Source organism: Eleginops maclovinus, chromosome 4 (genome assembly GCF_036324505.1).
Source record: "Eleginops maclovinus isolate JMC-PN-2008 ecotype Puerto Natales chromosome 4, JC_Emac_rtc_rv5, whole genome shotgun sequence".
Classification (NCBI taxonomy): domain Eukaryota; kingdom Metazoa; phylum Chordata; class Actinopteri; order Perciformes; family Eleginopidae; genus Eleginops; species Eleginops maclovinus.
This window is the reverse complement of record NC_086352.1, coordinates 22,470,005-22,486,681: the sequence shown is the minus strand read 5'-3', so window position 1 is coordinate 22,486,681 and position 16,677 is coordinate 22,470,005. Positions and strand designations below refer to the sequence as shown.

The 16,677-nt window shown below is 39.6% G+C and overlaps 2 protein-coding genes across 2 annotated transcripts; one reads left to right on the top strand and one right to left on the bottom strand.

Annotated features, from left to right (window-relative positions):
• The first annotated feature begins 128 nt into the window (after positions 1-128).
• pir (pirin) lies at positions 129-15,845 on the top strand. Its single transcript, XM_063882008.1, is given in 11 exon segments — positions 129-258; positions 1,165-1,261; positions 4,406-4,498; positions 7,589-7,669; positions 9,966-9,983; positions 9,985-10,173; positions 10,961-11,045; positions 11,984-12,028; positions 13,564-13,646; positions 14,939-15,005; positions 15,140-15,845. Coding segments are annotated over 10 exon segments (873 nt in total). The 5' UTR covers positions 129-258; positions 1,165-1,168; the 3' UTR covers positions 15,259-15,845.
• Positions 1,446-3,102, bottom strand: LOC134863463 (protein FAM200A-like). Its single transcript, XM_063881997.1, has 2 exons — positions 2,006-3,102; positions 1,446-1,867 (listed from the first exon to the last, which is right to left on the bottom strand). The coding sequence occupies exon 1, from the start codon at positions 3,038-3,040 to the stop codon at positions 2,009-2,011; it is 1,032 nt and encodes a 343-aa protein (XP_063738067.1). The 5' UTR covers positions 3,041-3,102; the 3' UTR covers positions 1,446-1,867; positions 2,006-2,008.
• Positions 15,846-16,677: the final 832 nt, after the last annotated feature.

Sequence of the window (16,677 nt, the reverse complement as noted above, 5' to 3'; positions counted from 1 at the left end):
GTGATGTCGAGTTTGTTTGTTCAAATAAATCAACGTCGGTGTTTTGTCAGAACAAAGCTATTCCGATAGACATTATTTGAAGCTGCTTACCTTTCGCGCCACACTGTGGAAACATATTTAGCCACGCCCCCATGACTGACTGACTGACTGACTTCCGCATTGTAAGATTACCTGAGAGCTGCAGTCACAACAACAAACCATCCCCCATAACAAACACACAGTAAAACAACCAGAACAGTGTGGTGTTTTTACTCTAAGGTAGGTGGGTGTGTTTTGCAATATTTTAACGTTGGTAGGAATGTTAAAAGATGATGATGGTGGTGCTCGTGTCAGTTGATTCATAACAAATAGGTTTACAGTTATATAATCCATAAAAATACAGGCGAACAAAATGTGCAGTAAATAAAAGGCACCATGGAATAGAACATAAATCCTTGTTTTTTACGATATATGGACTCGATGGATACACGCACACAGATTATGGAGCCTCCGGGACCCGGATTGAGATGATCAATATAGGGAAAATTGTGCTGCAGCAGATCTGAAGTCAACTAACAACCGGCTGTTCGGGTCAGCTGACTGCTGCTGTCAGAAAGAGTAAAGCCTATTTTAAAACCGGGAAACCCCTGTGCTTGCGTGATCTTTCCGGTTTATTTGTCATCATCAAGTGACTTCGCAGTCGTTTGATTTTGTGGAATTTTTCTTTTGAAAGGTTTCTCCTCCTCAGTCCTTTCTTCTTTCTTATCGTGTGTTTTTTTCTGCCCACTTCATGCTGTGACACTTTAGGTTGCACTTAAGAGTAATGAGATGAGAGAAAGTAGATGAATAGCTGTGTTATGTTGTGTGATGTATAATATATTATATAGCTTAATCCATGTATTTAACAAAATAGTTTTATCACAGTCACTGTTCTCATTCTGCCTTTTATCACAAACTTGTAGAAAGCAATAATATCAGAAGATATAACGTTACTTTTCTAATCAAATGTCTTCAAAACAGTTTCAAGATGTTTTAAAGACATTTGAAAAGTTGTATTGCCTTTTTACATTGTAAAGAAGAGCTTGTTGCCTCAACACAATTATTTTGTTGTCTCCATGAATTCATTTTATTGTCACATTTCTTATATTTTATGATTTTTCAGTGACTAGTGGTTCATTTTCCCAGCACAATGAATGTCAGGAGAGTGGAAAAGACAGTTTTGAGTGTGGAACAGTCAGAGGGAGCCGGTGCTCGTGTCCGAAGGAGCATTGGTAGAAAGGAGGTCAGTTCAATGTTATTTTTTTTATGATGGTTATTCTGTAAACATGACATCTACTGTATTAGATGTGTGTCCATCTATTGGGAGGGATCCTCAGTTGCTATCCACATTTGTGATATTGGGTTGTATAAATAAACATCAACTTGACATGTAAGTGTGGTCAAACCTTTCTGCTAAAGCAGGGGTTTTCAACTGGTTTTGTCCCAGGGACCACCATTCGGACTAGAAAGCAATCCGCGGCCCACTGATGTGCCTGCGCGTGCGCGTGTGTATTTGGTGTTACATGCATAGCTCAATGCATGAAACATGAAAGAGAGGCCACGCAGATTTTATAATAATAAAAGTAGATTTATTAAATTAAATTAAATTAAAGATTATTTTAAAGAAAGAATAAAGAATAATAAAGTGTTGTGCAATTCAGTATTGGGAAAAGTAACTAAAAATGTCATGCAAAGTCAGTCTAGGTGTGTGACAAAACAACAACGGAGAACAAAAATCCAACAACACCGGAGAACCAAAATCCAACAAATGAAGACCAAGGCAGCCTCAACTGCTGGCTGGTCAGGGCTTTTATAACCCAGCCAGGACAGACCTGTCACCAATCACCTGCTGTAGAGACAGAGAGATTGAGAAAAGCAGAGAGAGATTGAGAAAAGCAGGGAGAGAGAACAGGCTTACCATTAACACAGGGCGGGGCCTAAACCCGCCAGGGTCGTAACAGTGAAAACATGGGAGAATTAGGCCTACCTGTCAGTGTGATATCTGGGCGTGGTGAAGTCCACACAGCCTGTCTATTCGTGGCGAAATGGTAGACAGAGACAGTCTCATGTCATTCTCTGGATCAAGCCTAGCCCTGTACTTATTCTTTAAGTACGCCAGTGTAGAAAAACCACTCTCACACAGGTATGTGGTTGGAAAGGGCAAAAGACACCTCATTGCTTTTGCAGCAAGCTGTGGAAATTCTGTCTGGCAACTTATCCAGAATTTAACAAGGGGCTGTGTGTCGTACATATGCCTCCTGACAGAGTCTGTGGACATCTCAATCAGCTTATCCTCTTCCACAGCCGTCAGACTTGACCCTACTGATGCATCGTCACTGAATGGGAGCAGGATCCACTTGCTGTCACGGCGCCACTCTTCCGAATCAGTGAAGTACTTTGCGAATTGACGCACAAGCTTCCTCAAATGCTCACATATAGTGTCGTTGATGTCAGTGCTGTCAGGGTATTCCTCAACTGAAGGAAACATCGCCAAGTTATTGCTCTCCACTCGTTCGATCCACTTTGACATTTTTTTCACAAATGCGTCGAGCTTCTCGTAGAGCTGCATGACGTTTGCATCTCTCCCTTGCATGGAGCTGTTCAACTTGTTCAGCTCTGCAAAAACATCTGTGAGGTACGCCAGCTTAGTTAACCAGTAACTATCGTTGAAATTGGAAGCCAGATCAGAATGCTTCTCGCACAAGAACTCGTAGATAGCTCCGCGTAGTTCAAACACACGGGCGAGCACAGCGCCGCGAGACAGCCAACGCACCTCTGAATGATAAAGGAGAGAGCTGTGTTCACTTCCCAAGTCATGGCATAGGGATGAAAACAGGCGTGTATTCAATGCGTTTCGTTTTATGAAGTTGACCGTCTTGACAACGACATCAAACACACCACTGAGCTCAACACTGAGATCTTTGGAGGCGAGAGCCTCTCTATGAATCAGGCAGTGTGTCCAAATTACCCCCGGAGCCACCCTCCTTACATGCGCAAACAGTCCAGTCTTGCTGCCACTCATGGCTCGGGCCCCATCGCTGCATAATGCAACGCACCTCTGCCACGAGATATTGTGCTCCGTGAAAAAATCGTCCAGTGTTCCCTTTAAATAGTTTCTACACCGGTAGGTTCGCCCGGGCCAGTTGGTGTTTGCAAAAAAGAAATTCCTCGCACATAGTGCCACGTCCTCGTATCGCACAAATGTTAACAGTTGCGCATCAATAGTAACATCTGTCGTCTCGTCGATTTGAAGGGGAGAAAGACTGTCTGAAGATTTTGCCATCAGCTGGTCTTTGACATCATTTGCCATTTCCCCAAGTCTGTCTTTCCCGATTGTGTGGTCCTGACAACGGTATAGTTTTTATTTGTTGGGCACATTTCTTCGCTTACCATAGCTCTGCACAATATCTATGGCTGCTGGCAATATAAGCTGCTCTGCAATTGGTAGGCCTATGGGGCTTCTTACTTTTTGCAACCCTGAGAGCGGACCAGATACGATGCTTTCAGTGCGTTTTCATTTATTTTTGCACTCTTCCTCATGGTAGCCTGCTGTCCTTTGAAATCACGCAACATCTGTTGCATGTACTCAACGGGTTTGGCCTTCAAGTGGACGTGATGCGTCTCCATATGCCGCGTAAGTTTCGACGGCTTCATAGCTTCATTACAGAGAATTGTTGAACATACGAAACACAGTGGTACCTCCTCTCCTGCTCTGTCTGTCGTCACTGTGAATCCATATTTAACATATTCCTCATTGTATTTTCTTTTTCGTCTTTTTTGCGAAGTTGACGCTTCGGAAGCCTGTCCTTGCCCTATCGTGGCGGCCTGTCCCTCTGTCGTGGCAGCCTGACCCTCTGTCATGGCAGCCTGTCCCTCTGGCACTTTCCTCACTACAAAACGATCCATTGGTGCTAGATATATAGCTAGACTAGTACATATGTAACAAATGTTTGCTGTACTACAACCTATCTTAAAATACTCTCGTCGGCTATGCTTATAAATGTGTGTCAACTTTGCTCGCAAGACTGTACGTAATGAATAATAAGTGAGGTTAGCAACGCAACTCATTACCATTAGCGAATCACAGGCTACCATAGACTGGATAGGCGCAAGGCTACATTCTGTCAGCTTGAATTTCCTTTATATTATTTTAAACATATTTTTCACGATATGTAACGGTATTCTGGAAATGTGTTGAAATATCAAAGCGAATTTATATTAAAAAAAAACAATGGTGAACTGATCAACATAGGCTCTTGTCACGGACCACATGCAATGCCGCCGCGGACCACCAGGGGTCCGCGGACCACCGGTTGAAAACCCCTGTGCTAAAGATTCATCACACTTACCATTATCGTAATTCAAACTCATACTTATTTTGTTTCAGCTGAGGAACCTGGATCCTTTTCTGATGTTGGATGAGTTCAGAGTGAGCAAGCCGGCAGGTTTTCCAGACCATCCTCACAGAGGATTTGAGACGGTAAGAATATACACTGCCCGGCCAAAAAAAAGGTCACACGCTCTAATATTCGTTGGACCGACTTTAGCTTTGATTACGGCATACATTCGCTGTGGCATCATTTCCACAAGCTTCTGCAATTTCACAACATTTATTTCTGTCCAGAGTTGCATTAATTTAAAAAAAAATGTTTTATTGATGACGGGAGAATCGGACCACTGCGCAATGTTTTCTCCAGCACATCCCAAAGTTTCTCAATTGGGTTCAGGTCTGGACTCTTTGGGGGCCAATCCATGTGTGAAAATGATGTCTCATGCTCCCTGAACCACTCTTTCACAATTTGAGCCCGATGGATCCTGGCATTGTCATCTTGGAACATGCCTGTGCCATCAGGGAAGAAAAAATCCATTGATGGAATAACCTGGTCCTTCAGTATATTCAGGTAGTCAGCTGACCTCATTATTTGGGCACGTTGCTGAACCTAGACCAGACCAACTGCAGCAACCCCAGATCATAGCACTGCCCCCACAGGCTTGTGACCTTTTTTTTGGGCGGGCCAGTGTATGAAGCCACCTAAAATACAACACTTAATTCAAGACCATACAGACATTAACAAGAGAAATGTAAGAAAACATACATAGGAAACCTATAATAACAGCCAAAACAATAACTCAATAAATCAATTGAGAGGAAATTTATCAGCACATTTTTTGGGGGGTAATTTATTGATTGTATTTTATTTATTGAAAAATTATATCAATTATAGGTTTGCCATTAATTCGTCATAGAGGTTTGTTGAGGGGTTTTTCCTTAGCAAAAGTGAGGGTCTAGGAATAGATGGCATTGTATGATGATAAGATCTATCTATCTTATTTACACTATGCATGTTGAGTTGTTGGAGGAGCCTGGGATATACAATTTTAAAACCCAACATATACGCTGTATCTGCTGTGCATATCACAAATAAAACCTTTGAACCTTGAACGTTTGATAAGATGTTAAAGCCCTCTTGATTGTAGCAAAAATAGCAAACATTGCAAGTTCCAGCTTCTTAACTGACTGAATTTAATCCTGAGAATACAACCGTCACTAAAGAGAATCTTACTACAGTGGCACTTTCCAAAAAAAGCACAACTTTTTCCTATTACCTCAAACTAAAATAAAAAAGGGAATTAAACTTAACCCTAAAACAAAAGGAGAAGCAGAGGACCAACTGTTAGGAGTGAAGTTCCTACTTTGATCACTAGATGGCGACCACAGGACAGAGCCCAGGAAGCCACAGCCCTGTAATCCAACACTACCTGTTGAGGGAAAGGGTCAGGCACTTAATGAAATCACCTGGGTTGGTGTATTCCTAAAATTAGAATCTGTATTCAAATAGCTGTTAGTGTGTTCCACTTTGCCCTGTATTGTTAAGTTTCCATGTGCCCAGTTTGAGCCCATAAAGCTTTGGGTTACATATTTTTATACACAACTTTTTATTTCATATCAGACTTAAGAATATGGTGGAAAATGAATTATTGACTATGTCTTTGACAGGAAAGTGCTTCTGGTAGCTGGATACAAGTTTCAAATGTGAGAAATGTTTGATTTAGAGTAAGTTGTTTTTTTAAGGGCTTTTTCTGTTAGTTGAATTAACTATTTTAAGACATTGTTATTTGTGTATTAAATAGACTCATTTGTAAATTATTAAATACAATTGCATCTATTATCAGATATAGAAAATGTTCACATACTTCTAATGTTTAAAAAGCAGATTTTACCTGACTTCTTAGAATTACATTTTCTTAAGCTGCCCTTATCACCGTCCAGATGCTGTTCTCAGTCATAAAACCACTGACATATCACCCAAATCTGCCTTTATCCTAGCTGCAGTGAAGTTTGTTTTGTTTTGGCTTTGATATTCAGATAAAGCAGCGCCTCCTTTCTCAGTTTCTCTGCAGTCAGAGGACTGTTAGCTCGGATACAAGCCCTCACTCAAAGCACAGTATTTTACTTCGGTATTATCAATAAATAACAGTTTGAATGACACCACGTGACAAATGTTAGTTATTTAAAAATATATTAAAAACTGCTTATGTGTGGTACACCTTTTAGTTTCAGATGTGTCATGATCTTACAGAACAGTTTTAATATAAGATAATTTAAGTTTTGAACTGCTTCTATGTCATGTGTCAGAGCAACTCTAAATCAATGCAGCATTGAGTAACTAGACTGGATTAGTAGGAAAGATCTCCTTTTGTTGGATTTTAGTCCACCTCTCATTTGATTTTCAATTTTTTTTTATTTTTATAAATAACTTTTAATTTTGGACACTAAAAGAATGGAAAGCATAATAATTTGCTCTATTCTGACTTCCACTCTGTTATCCTCTCTGGGATGAGGTTCATTAATAAATGTATCACTTTTTAAGCATATGCTGTTTAAATGCACCACACACAAGCCTGTTTTACAAATTGTAGTTTTCCTCTGTACTGTTGAATAAGCAGTAATTCTTCCACTAAATTGTTGAATAGAGGTGATGTGGCAGGTTGTATATCTAAAGTCGAACTTAAAAAACCCAGATATTGTCCTCAAATTGCCAGAAGTTCTTCCAAGTGTATTTGAGTTGGCAGATACAACTTATATCACCCAGTGTGGGTGGATAGGAATATGCTATACTCCCAGCATGTCTTTCAGCAGGTGTGTTTGCTCACACTCCCATGACTTTTGAAATCCCACAGCTGTGGAGACAGATCACAGGCAGCTCGCTGCAGGGGCCCGAGCTTTCCTCCCTTACACAGATGTTCACCTTTCGAACCCATGACCCATCACTCAGCACTTCTCTTCCTGTCCGGTCTGACCACTGGGGCTGTGAAACAAGTGCACATGCGTTTAGTGTCTGAGCAGCAGTCGTATATAAAGTTGTTTCCTGAGTTAATAACACCTGGAACGATATATTTCACTCACTTTGAAGAAACTTCTTTACTTTATGTCGAATAAACCGTTGAAATCAGATTAAAAAATAGAAAAATAGCCTAAATTATTTACATTTGTTTTGAAGTAGATTGTGAATCATATGGGGCAATATGAGGCTTTATGCTACATATGTTGTGCATCTTTTTTTAACAGGTAACATATGTTCTAGAGGGGATAATGGCCCATGAAGACTTCTGCTCTCATTCAGGACGACTGAAAGCTGGAGACCTGCAAGTACTGCTCAACTTCACTTGTTTTATATATATATATATATATATATATATATATATATATATATAATATATATATACACAGCCGCGGAAAAAACTAAGAGACCACTCCAATTTTTCCTCAAATCTTTATCTCTACATGTATGGCAGCCATTCCAGTGTGTGTTGAATTCCAACACAGAGAAAAATTGCCAGTAGTTTATAGAATACAATTTAAAAAAAAGAAAAATCATTTAACTCAAAGATGCTCCTATAAAAAATAAAACAAGAGATACTGATATGGCTGAAGTGGTCTCTTAATTTTTTCCAGGGCTGTATACAGTACATCTGATACAGATGTCAATCAGCACAGTAAATCAGACTGTTAGCTTAGCACAAAGACTGGGGGTAACAGCTAGCCTAAAAACACCACTTGAGCTCACCAATCTATATCTTGTTTGAATTTGTACTAAAACGAAAATGTGAAAATGACAATTTGTATAAAATGTAAATTTGTGAGCTGGCTGAGAAATATTTTCTTTGTCAGAAACGACATACGTTATCACTCGGTAATCAGTCATATATCAGTCTAATCCTGTAATGGTAAATGTGCTCAACAGCTTGAAGCATTCAATTTACTTGTTTTTAACGTGAACTAAAAAAGCCGAACAACACTTAAGCCTATTGTCTTAAAAATCCCCACAAACTCATTACATATGCATCAAAATGTTGTGCACTCACACTAATTGGATATTATGCCCTGTAGGTTGTTTCCTGTGTTTTTAAAGCAGTAAAGTTAAACACACACCCACACCCCCACACACACACACACACACACACACACACACACACACACACACACACACACACACACACACACACACACACACACACACACACACACACACACACACACACACACACACACACAAACAGGCCGCTGTCTCAGCTTCAATCTGCAGCAGAGGTTCAATCAGTTCAGCTGAATATACTCTATGTGCAACCTCTGGTGTCTTGGACGTCACGTTGGAGCTGCAGATGCTCAAACTGCAGCCTGCCTGTCCTTTAGGGAAAGCTCAAACACTGTCTTAAATTAAAACTGTAAAAGAAGTGGTGAGCATGGCAAAGCAACAAAGAAAATGATATTCCTCAGTAAATGTTTGATTTAAATCCACATCTGTTTATAACTTCTCCTAAAAGTAACAAATTAAACTTCTATCAAGATTTTTCTGTGCTGAGAAATTTGGTCGCAAACAGCGCAAATGTAAGAACTGCTGGATTTGGAAACATAATTCAATTACAAGCTGTATCAACGTTTATATTTAATGACAATCTTCATAGTTTCATAGGTTCATCTTAACGGGACTGTATGTACCCAAACTAAAGTTAAAGTTCTTAGATATTATGTTATATTAGATTCTTTACATTTTTTTTTAACCACTGATAGGGGATGTCTCTCTTCTCTGGTTTATTCTCGGTTGTATTCTGCATTATCCATTCATTCCCAAGCACAAAGCAATAAAATAAACCAAATAGCATGATGAACAGTCGCGGATGAATAATCAGCGGGCAGCTGCTTTAAAGTTTGACAGTGGAAATTTCCAGCCGGACTGAAGAAGAAGCAGAAGCTGCTGAACTAAACTTTATAATTCATCCAGTTTGTTTCAAATCACTACCTGAATCCAGCTCCATGTTTTCAAATCCCTTTAATATATTATTATTTTCAGAATAAAGCATGTTGTTTCGGTTTTAGAATCACTATTAATCACTGTTGTCTTAATTAGAACTCTAAACAGGTCCTTTTGTATAATAAAGTATATGATTGATATCACTGCTGGGAAAAGTTCGAAGGCTAACGTGATAAACTTTGTGTAATGCATTTATCCTATGTTTCCTGCCAGTTGTTTCCATTGAATTCACCATCTTTTGAAAACGTACAAGCAGTTTCTTCAGCCTTGTATTCCATGAAACCAAATAGATACAAAGCAAACAAGTTCACTAGAAATGATAAATGTTATACATCGCTAATAACCATTCAACATTTATTAATTAATCATTTCAGTGTTTAGTCCAACACTCACAGTAGCAAGGAGAAGAACGACATTAATTTAATCTGCGCAAAACTCTCATAAATTTCATAAATCCTAATCACATGTTCTGTAGTCTGCCAATCTACAATACACATGTATTCCTGTAACAGATTTTAAGGCCATCTATCCAATAGTTGTCAAGACATTTCACTTAATCTGAAAAAGCCGAACTGGTGGTGCATGTGTGACATTTTTGATTGTGTTTTTGAAAAATATGAACTTGTTTGCCAGTGGATGACTGCAGGGCGGGGGGCTGGTCCATGCTGAGATGCCTGTGTCAGAGGAGCCGGTGGTGGGCTTACAGCTGTGGGTGAACCTGCCAAGTAGAGAGAAGATGGTGGAACCAGCGTACCAGGAGCTGAAAGCCTCACGTATCCCCAAACCCAGCCAGGGAGGAGTCACAGTGGCTGTGATATCTGGAGAAGCTTTAGGAGCAAAGGTGTGTGTGTGTGTGTGTGTGTGTGTGTGTGTGTGTGTGTGTGTGTGTGTGTGTGTGTGTGTGTGTGTGTGTGTGTGTGTGTGTGTGTGTGTGTGTGTGTGTGTGTGTGTGTGTGTGTGTGTGTGTGTGTGTGTGTGTGTGTGTGTGTGTGTGTGTGTGCGCACGCACTAAACATGATGTCTGTACCGCTAGCTGTTAATCTCATGGTGATTGTGCCTTTTGCTGCATGTCATAGCCACAAGCCACATAGCCAAACGATGTGTGTGTATGTGTGGGTCGGTGGGTGGGTGGGTGGGTGGGTGTGTCTGTGAAATGGAATGCCTGTTAACCACACTATTTGGTCAGCATGAGTGTGAGAAGTGTCTGGTTGAAAAGAGGAAACTGCATATAAGGAGCAGATTGTCTTGCTGGCCTACGTGGGATTACTTGGTAACAGCTTTTGTGTGTGTTTGTGTGCATGTGTGAGTGCGTGTTTGTGTGTGTCATTAAAACTTCTGGGTTTAACACAGGTTGTTGAACTCAAGTCACCTGCTCCTGCTCTTTAAGTCACATATCTGTATTTTTTTCCTAATATTCTTTTGTCCTGTATAAGGATATTCTTTTTGGGTGTTTCTTTAAAATGTTTCTTTATCATTTAATATATTAATACTCATATTACCATCATTTTATGTCGCCTGACATCAACAACTTAAACTTAATATTTGATTGCCAAGCAGCATTACACAAAACATGTGATTGGATTTGTGGTAGAAGCATCAAAGTAAGCATTTTTTTTTCATACCTTCAGTCTAAGGTGTACACAAGGACACCGACCTTGTACCTGGACTTCAAAATGCAGAAAGATGCCCTTCATGTGCAGCCAGTCCCCTCAGGTAGGAGAAAAACATTTTAAAAACCCCACAGTGTTTCTGTAAATGGTTTGCTAATTACAAAAGCCTAAGTGGTCTGTAAGGCGGCTTACACAAAAATATTTCATGGTTGCTTTGGGCTCTGACTGATCTTAATATCCCTCCTCATTTTTCTCTTAACTTCCTGTTACTGCATGTGCTCTGAAATGTCATCGCCTTGAGACGGCCCTGTCTACCACAAAGCTTTATTAAATGTTATCCAGTTGTGGCAAGCAACAGAGCAATGTGAGAAACTTGGTAACATAAAATGGCAATAAAACATATTTATTTTATCCATCCAATCCCTCTTTATTTTTAAATCACTTTAAAATCGCCAGACCAAAGTGCTGTTCAGAGAAATACAAAATCACAGCGCAACTCACACAACAAAAACAAATAAAGGTAAGGACACAAAATAAACAAGAATAAAAGTAACAGCCATAAAAAAACAATACAATAAACCATTTAAAAAGCAACAATCTACAAAGTGTACAACTCTAAGGAGAAGGAGAAGAGGTGGGTTTTAAGATGCGATGTAATGAAAAGGTTTTTGATTATCTTTGCTTTAAAGGCTGAATATAAAACACTCTCTTTTCAGATTACTAATGAAAGGCAACTTTTATAAATACAATTCATCAACTAAATTTCTGTCCCTGCCCTGCCTCCAGTGAGTCTTACATTTCACAAAATCCACTAAACCTCAACTTCAAACCTCAACATAAGCCCTTAGACTGTTTATACTACTTTTGGTATTTGTATGCATGATGTATTCACATGTTTGGCACATAAATGCGCAGACATTTTGGGCAGATGACAGAATTCCTATTACATGAGAGCATAAGGCAATCTTTCTCCTCAACTGCTCTGTGTGTAAAAAAGCGGAAATTTAAAGTCGATGATGTAAATGATTGTGTGTCTTACAGGATGGACAACATTCATCTACACTCTATCAGGATCCGTTCATGTTGGTAAGTGTTGTCTGTTTGATCTTCTGCTGAAATAAAGGCTCAGTAACTATTCCTTCTATTTGAACTTTGAAACATTAAGAGATAAAGGTGTATTTCCTGTATACTGTTCATGTAATGCCACACTTCAGATGTATATAAGAGGAAGAAGAAATAACTATTCAACAGGGTGATACCAACATTATTCTTCTAGTTGGATATGTTCACTCCTTTGTTTTTAAACACTCCTCCACTTCCCTCCCTGCTCTTCCTCCTGCAAATTGCAAATATGCGTGTGATCTCAGTCCAGTCAAAACTTCTCTCCTACGTTCAGCCAGAAGGACCATGTGTTACGCTTTAAAGCTTGATGGGTTCATAGATCACTCCGCCTCAATCTGAAATTTGCCAAACATCACTGAAAAAATTATCATGCTACTGTATAAAATATATCCATCTCAGAGTTTGGCTTCATATCAATCACCATACCGACATGTTAGAACTACTCCCTGGTGTGTGTATGTGTTGCTGTCTGAAACAATACTGTGAAATACTGCATGTGCTGCTTATTGGACGCCATATTGTGATTAGGGAGTTCCCCTTCGCATGAGAATAAACGCTTTCAAACAGTGAACTCATTTTCAGAGACTTTCTTGGTTTGTTGAAACCTGTTGTTTTCATGCAGAAGTCCCCCTTTTAATATTCCCTCACACAATTTCATTATGGTTTGATTACTTTCCAGTGTAACATTGCAGTATTTCTCAGACTGGTTATTGTTGTCAGATGTTTTAATGACACGCTAGACATGTAGTCCGGCCAAATCGGGCCCAGCTGGCTTTGGTAAATGCACCGACCGCACATGGAAGTGTCTTGATTTCTCAGCGTTTAATGTCAGCAGTGTGTGTGATGTAGTGTACATAGAAAGGTCAACATTTCGGAAACATGTAGATGCCTATATTTCTATTGAACTCAGTGGTTTTCTTATGCGACATACATCTGTTGTAGTGTGAAATTGTTTGTGAAACAATTCTTTATGATGATTTGTCAGCTTAAAGCAGCAAGAAGTTCATCCTGTTCCCTTCTAGAGGACATAAGAAGCAGCTCAAAATCAGCAAAACTCATTAATTCTCATAAATGACATAGTTATTGTCTGGGTTTTTCCTAAACATGACTCAGAATTGAACAAAAAGTAATTATCCCAGCTCTACAGTTCGTTGGAATTAACAGTTATATGTAGAGCAGTGATCACAAGATCTAATTATGCTATATTGATTCTCTATGTCATGTTTGAGTTGTTTTCTGCTAGGGGAAATGAAGTGGAGCAATTACACTTTCTTACTGAGAATGTCATTAAGAAGGAAAGACAAAATACATCATTGTATATTTTAAAGAATCATGAAACCAAAACCCTGAACACTAATGCATTCCTGTCTAAATGCAAATGGTAGGGAAATGTCCATGTAAAAACCTAAACCGAAAAACCCTGTAGCCTGCCCAATTACAGCTCAAGGTGATTAAGCTGAACAGTAAGGACAACAACTTTGATATTTTCTTGCTTTAAGGCCCAGATGAGGAGCAGCAGAAGGTGGAGCCCCATCACACCGTGGTGTTTGGAGATGGGGACTGCGTCAAAGTTCAAAACAAGGTGAGAGATTAACAGTACGTCCAAAATGCCGATCATTGTGAGCTAAAATATTGTCTTTTGTTAATCATAATTATGGTTTTAGGGATTGTTTTTGTTTGGTGACTTACCTATTTAATCCCCTCCTTTTGATTATCTATGGTCTCCCTGGTTTTCTCTTGCCTGATGGAGTCGATCTTAACTTAACTTTCAGTATGCAATCTGCCTCTTTTTGAAAATCATGGCCCGTCTCAGTCACCTCTACCTCATTTCAGTATTGATATTCTTAAATGTTTCTGTTTCACTATTTTTAAAATGCCACATAAACTTCTCAGGTTTCCACTGGGGATCAGCTTTACCAACATTCAGTACCGTACATTATTGCTTTACTAAAGGCTTTGTTTCTAGGCTTGTTTTTTCCCAATGTTGTGGGTTTAGGAGGAGCATTAGCTTTCCCTCATTGTATTTGATGATATTTGTTTTTTAAATGGCAAGGGTTTGGACAGATGATTCAAAATGACATGTTTACAGATTGCACTGACCCATAGCCAGTTGGAAATGTTCTGTTTTCTCTTAGTTAATATCCACAGTAAATCACTACCACAACTTCTTAGATGTCAGAGTTCCACAAAAAGTGAAAATATGCAGTGTTTAAAAGACATTAAGATTTATTTACTTATCCTCTTGTGAGGTCACACATTCTTCTGGGGACCTTTTGGGAGTCCTGATCTCTAAGAAATTACAAATGAAAGTCATGACACTTGTCACACAAAGACAAAGATACACTGCCCGGCCAAAAAAAAGGTCACACACTCTAATATTCGTTGGACCGCCTTTAGCTTTGATTAAGGCACGCATTCGCTGTGGCATCATTTCCACAAGCTTCTGCAATTTCACAACATTTATTTCTGTCCAGAGTTGCATTGATTTTTTAAAAATCTTGTATTGATGACGGGAGATTCGGACCACTGCGCAAAGTCTTCTCCAGCACATCCCAAAGATTCTCAATTGGGTTCAGGTCTGGACTCTGTGGGGGCCAATCCATGTGTGAAAATGATGTCTCATGCTCCCTGAACCACTCTTTCACAATTTGCGCCCGATGGATCCTGGCATTGTCATCTTGGAACATGCCAGTGGAATACTGGTCATTCAGTATATTCAGGTAGACAGCTGACCTCATTCTTTGGGCATATAACGTTGCTGAACCTAGACCAAACCAACTGCAGCAACCCCAGATCATAGCACTGCCCCCACAGGCTTGTGACCTATTTTTTTGCCGGGGAGTGAATTGGCACTGTTTCTTATTTCCTCCTCAGGGCTTGGAAGTTTCCCATTTTGTTCTGATCGCTGGAGAACCAATCAAAGAGCCTGTGGAACAACACGGTATGCCATTTTCCTTATTCCTTCCATGTTGGCAACATGTCACTGCACAAAAGAGTTGCTTGGATGTGTTAAGTAAGTGACAAACAAAGCAGCTGTAATTTAATATTTTCATATGTCTTGTGTGTGGCCTTCAGGTCCTTTTGTAATGACCACAGAAGAAGAGATCACACAGGCTATCAGGGACTACCAGACTGGCAGAAACGGCTTTGAAGGGGCCATAAACTGGAGGTCCAGGATCAGAGATGCTTTCTGAACATATCCCGTTGAAATCTTGTCACTGCAGCCTTACCTGTTTGTTGCTATGGATATGTATTTGTAAATAAGTTTATTTTGTGGTGTTGTTACCGTGGCTACATATATTTTTCTTCTGTGTGTGTTTACGGGACATCTAGTACTTTCCATGATCTACTATAACATCTCCAACATGCACTATTGTTTGCACAGTAGAAGTTGAACCCTGTCTCCCTTGTAAAATATAGATTTTATTGAAAATGTGCTTCTAACTGCTCCCCACCCTCTCTTTAAGCTTCATTATATTTTCCTTCTGCTGTTTGAAAGAAGCAGAGCTGTTATGCAATACTTTTATATATTGTTGTTAAGATAATTTGATATATTATTATCTATCAGTGTGAATAGTTTACAACAACTAATCTGATGTTTGATGACACACATTTATGCACCACATTATAACCCTATGTAAAAACTTTTTTTTTGTATGTTTCATAACTATTATGTTGCCATTTAGAAAAAACGAATATACATGTAAGCATGACTATACAGCCAACAGAAAAGCAGCTGTTCCTCTTATGCGTACATATGATAAATATAGTTCCAATATTCCCTCCAATGTACGTGTTACATATATATTCCTGGCATATTACATTTTCAGTCAGATGGGCATGTGGCTGGGGAGTCGGTGAGACAGGGGTGGTGCTGGCATCAGATTTCCCCTCACACGTTACAGAAGTCTGGATCACATTTAAAACACATGTTACTGCCCTTCGACTGTGTGCGGTTTGGCAACACCAGAGGAAAAGCCACTGATACAGGGATTTAAAAGGCCAGGAGACTTGATCACTTGACTATCAACAATTAGAAATAACAGGCGGGAACACACAAGCAAATAAAAAGGCTTGCTTTAAGGCAGCAGGACCAGCAGCAGTGAGAAAAACAAAGGCATACACCAAGACAGACATACTAGTTTCTCATAGCTTTTGCAGAATTAGCCCACATCTTAGAAGAAGAGATTGTTTGGGTTTGAACCTCATATCCTCTTCACATGGTCCTCTACAATAGTATTTGGAGAACTGGTGAGTGACGGAGGAAAGGTTTAACAAATTGAAACCACTGAAAACGGCAGTCTTTTTTCAGGAGGAAATATAGAGAAGAAACACAAAGGAATTTGATTGGATCATATAGTTCACAGGCCTTCAATCCATTCTGACATAATAGAGTGTGCCTTTATGAAGTCCTAAAGAGATCTTGTAATTTCCATCTTTTGACTTGTAGTAGCCCCGTTATTTAACTGGACACCTCCGGTTGTTCATCAAAGCTTCTGCAGTAAGAGGTGCATGTTTTAAAGCCTCTTTAACCTCCTCCATTTGGCTTGTGGGTGTCTGGGTAGCCGTCACTGGTTACGTCTGGCCTGGATGCACACACACACACACACACA

Excerpts from the sequence above, each read along its gene's own strand:
- LOC134863463 (XM_063881997.1), bottom strand. The coding sequence starts at position 3,040 with ATGAGTGGCAGCAAGACTGGACTGTTTGCGCATGTAAGGAGGGTGGCT.